Source organism: Elephas maximus, chromosome 3 (assembly GCF_024166365.1).
Source record: "Elephas maximus indicus isolate mEleMax1 chromosome 3, mEleMax1 primary haplotype, whole genome shotgun sequence".
NCBI lineage: Eukaryota > Metazoa > Chordata > Mammalia > Proboscidea > Elephantidae > Elephas > Elephas maximus.
This window is the reverse complement of record NC_064821.1, coordinates 197,948,848-197,952,974: the sequence shown is the minus strand read 5'-3', so window position 1 is coordinate 197,952,974 and position 4,127 is coordinate 197,948,848. Positions and strand designations below refer to the sequence as shown.

The 4,127-nt window shown below is 41.3% G+C and overlaps 1 protein-coding gene across 1 annotated transcript; it reads left to right on the top strand.

Annotated features, from left to right (window-relative positions):
• The first annotated feature begins 723 nt into the window (after positions 1 to 723).
• Positions 724 to 2,695, top strand: LOC126071522 (olfactory receptor 10J3-like). Its single transcript, XM_049875710.1, has 2 exons — positions 724 to 872; positions 1,735 to 2,695. The coding sequence occupies exons 1-2, from the start codon at positions 724 to 726 to the stop codon at positions 2,693 to 2,695; spliced, it is 1,110 nt and encodes a 369-aa protein (XP_049731667.1).
• The last annotated feature ends 1,432 nt before the right edge of the window (positions 2,696 to 4,127 follow it).

Below are 4,127 nucleotides of genomic sequence, written 5' to 3'. Positions count from 1 at the left end.
AGATATTATCTGGATTTTGAAGTTTTTGTCCATTTATATACTCTCCATATATTTTTGTCTGTCATCTTTCCTTCCTCACCCACATTTCCTACAACCTAATTGAGTAATATTCCTCTTGGAAATGTTTTTAATTTCCTCAACACACTCTTTGCATCCCTTTACTGACTATTCTATCTGGTGGAAAGAGTCTCCCATAGGTGTTACAGAAATATATTTTGTAGGGTGTTGATTAATGTTATGGAGGAGAAAAGAAACAGAAAAAGAGTCCAGGCCACAGGCATGACTAAGATCTTCTTGTCACGTACTATGACAATCTCTTCAAACACATTAACACATTTAATCCTCACAGCAACCCTATGGAGTATTACTATAGTCAATTTACCTATGAGTTTGAATATTGTGAATATTATGAAATATTATGAAACTTGAGTATTATAAAATTATTGAAGGACTGTTGAAGGTACTTACATAGGAGAACGCCATGAGCAGATTAAAAAAACAAAAAGATTATGAAAACATTCAGGAGAAAAACTTGGACTACCTCTACTGAAATGAGGGAGATTAGTGATCACTGAGAAAGATGATGGCAGCCAGAAGCTGGGTGTCTTCAGGAGGCATACAGAAGAGAAGACAAGGGAAGAAAATTTCAGGAGGTTCTGACTTCATGATGGAAAAGAGAAGAAAGGTAACTAGGATGACTTTCAGGTTTCTGAATAAAGGCAAATGGTTAAACACGGTGGATTTTATCAAGAGCAGAAAGGGTTAAATCTGCCCCAGTACGGCCTGTCATACTACCTTCACATACTACCTTCACATAGGGTAAGACAAAGAGAAGGTGAACCAGCTCATTTCTATCTCCAGCAAAGCTTGAGGTATGCACAATTGAAGTAAAAAATAGAACATCTGGTCCTTGTTTGATTAAATACATTTTATGTTTTCTCTCATACTAGGAAAACACATTTCCTTCTTGAAGGGACATCTTCATATTCATTCCATTCCTTTTCCTGCCTTTGGCTAGAATTCAAGAAGGAGAGAAGCTAAATGGTTACCCGTAGTGCCTTATCAAACTATTTTTCATGATCTTAGAGGGTATTGGGTGCAAGGTCTCCAGTAGAAAATTTAAAAAAGCCAGTAGAAGTGCTCCCTTTTCTCGTCTTTCGTGATTACAGGGCATTTGGGTACAGGGGCTCAGAGAAATAGAGCCTAGGTTTTAGGTTTCTGAGGAGAAGAAGCCATTCTAGGTCCCTTACAAAGCATTTGGTGTTGACTATGCATACTGACAGTGTTGAAAGTATATCAGTCTCAGATATATTTTACTTTTCACTAGGTCACCATTCTTCGTAGGGTCCTTGGGGACCTACTTCAATAGTATATTGGGGAGGAACTATAGAGCTGGGCACATTTGATGTATCACTTGCCTCTTCCTTGACCTGGACCCACTTCTTCAATGGCCAGGTAGTTATTTCTACAAAATTTTCTTTCGGTTTGTTTTCACTTTGCCTCTCATCTCTATCTCTGCCCTTACTCCAAGGTCCTGGGATAACACTTTTACACTATCAAAGAAGACGGTGAGTTCAGGCGATCACTGAGAAATTGTTCAATAGCTGAAAACTGATAGCTCGTGGGATCTGGGGCGTTGGTCAGAGGATGGACACCCCCCCCCCTTACTGCTGGCCTTGGTCTAAGATATCTCATTCATTGTTGGCTCATCACTTCTCCCTTTCCTTTGTCCAGCTCTTTCAGACCTAGGCCTTCCTCAGTGCCAAAGGCAAACTCCACTGTGACTGAGTTCCTCTTTGAAGGTTTCTCCAGCTTTGGGTGGCAGCACAGGATTGTATTCTTTGTTGTCTTTCTAACTTTGTACCTGCTGACTCTCTCTGGAAATGTCATCATTGTGACCATCATTCGCCTGGATCATCACCTCCACACTCCCATGTACTTCTTCCTGAGCATACTGTCTATTTCTGAGACCTGCTACACTGTGGCCATCATACTCCGAATGCTGTCTGACCTCCTGAGTCCTCACCAATGCATTGCCACCCAAGGCTGTGCCACACAGCTCTTCTTCTATCTCACCTTTGGCATCAATGACTGTTTCCTGCTCATAGTCATGGGGTATGACTGCTATGTGGCCATCTGCAACCCACTACGGTATTCCATTATCATGAGTAAAAGGTCCTGTGTTTATCTGGCATCTGGGTCACTGGGAATTGGGCTCAGTATGGCCATTGTCCAGGTAACATCTGTATTTGGTCTTCCCTTCTGTGATGCCTTCATCATCTCTCACTTTTTCTGTGATGTGCGACCCCTGCTGAAGCTGGCCTGTACAGACACCACTGTCAATGAGATCATTAACTTTGTGGTCAGTGTCTGTGTTCTTATTCTACCCATGGGCCTGGTCTTCATCTCCTATGTCCTCATCATCTCTACGATCCTTAAAATTGCTTCAGCTGAGGGCAGAAAGAAGGCTTTTGCCACCTGTGCCTCCCACCTCACAGTGGTCATCATCCACTATGGGTGTACCTCCATCATTTACCTCAAGCCCAAGTCCCAGAGTTCCCTGGGGCAGGACAGACTCCTCTCAGTGATATACACTGTCATCACTCCCCTGCTGAACCCTGTTGTGTACAGTCTGAGGAACAAGGAGGTCAAAGATGCTCTGTGCAGAGCTGTGGGGGGAAAGCTCCCCCTTTAGTGAAGAGAGGTTTCGAAGATCTTTTTTTTTTTTTTGAGTTTACAAATAAGGGCATACTTCATTTTATTGCACTTCAGAGATATTGTGTTTTTTACAAATTGAAGTTTTATGGCAAGCCTGGATCGAGTAAGTCTATCGGTGCCATTTTTCCAACAGCATGTACTCACTTCATGTCTCTATATCACATTTTGGTAATTCTCACAATATTTCAATTTTTTTCATTATTAGTATATCTGTTATGATGATCTGTGATCAGTGATCTTTGATGTTACTATTGTAATTGTTTGCAGCTCCAAGAACTGCGCCCTTATAAAATGCCTAACTTAATTGATAAATTTTGTGTGTGTTCTGACTGTTCCACCAACTGGCCATTCCCCCTTCTCTCTCCCTCTCCTCAAGCCTTCCTGTTCCCTGAGATGCAACAATTTTGAAATTGGGCCAGTTAGTAACCCTACAATGGTCTCTAAGCGTTCAAGTGAAAGGAATGAGTAGCATATCTCTCACTTTAAATCAAAAGCTAGAAATGATTAAGCTTTGTGAGGAGGGCATGTCAAAAGCTGAGAGAGGCTGGAAACTTGGTCTCTTGTGCCAAACAGTTGGCCAAGTTGTGAATGCAAAGAAAAAGTTCTTAAAAGAAATTAAAGTACCACTCCAGTGAACACACCAATGATAAGAAAGGGAAACAGCCTTATTGCTGATATAGAGAAAGTTTTATTGGTCTGGATAGAAGATCCAACCAGCCATAGCATTCCCTTAAGCCAAAGGCTAATCCAGAGCAAGACTCTAACTCTCTTCAGTTCTGTGAATGCTGAGGGAAGTCAGGAAGCTGCAGAAGAAAAGTTTGAAGCTAGCAGAGGTTGGTTCCTGAGATTTAAGGAAGGAAGCTGTCTCCATAATGCAAAAATGGCAGTGTGAAGCACCAAGTACTGATGTAAAACTGCAGAAAGTTATTCAGTAGATCTAGCTAAGATAATTGAGGAAGGTGGCTACACTAGACAACAGATGTTCAATGTAGATGAAACAGCCTTCTATTGCAAGAAGATGCCATCTAGGACTTTCATAGCCAGAGATGGGAAGTCAATGCCTGGCTTCAAAGCTTCAAAGGACAGTCTGACTCTCTCGTTAGAGGCTAATGCAGCTGGTGACTTTAAATTGAAGCCAATGCTCATTTACCGTTCCAAAAATCTTAGAGCTCTTAAGAATTCTGCTAAATCTACTCTGCCTATGCTCTATAAATGTAACAATAAAGCTTGGATGACAGCACATCTGTTTACAACATGGTTTCCTGAATATTTTAAGCCTACTGCTGAGACTTACTGCTCAGAAAAAAATATCTATATATTACTGCTCCTTGACAATATACCTGGTCACCAAAGAGCTGTGAGGGAGTTGTACAAGGAGATTAATGTTGTTTTTATGCCTGCTAACACAA

Excerpts from the sequence above, each read along its gene's own strand:
- LOC126071522 (XM_049875710.1), top strand. The coding sequence starts at position 724 with ATGGTTAAACACGGTGGATTTTATCAAGAGCAGAAAGGGTTAAATCTG. Across the intron at positions 873-1,734 it reads TATCTCCAGCAAAGCTTGAG|CTCTTTCAGACCTAGGCCTT; the intron begins GTATGCACAATT and ends TCCTTTGTCCAG.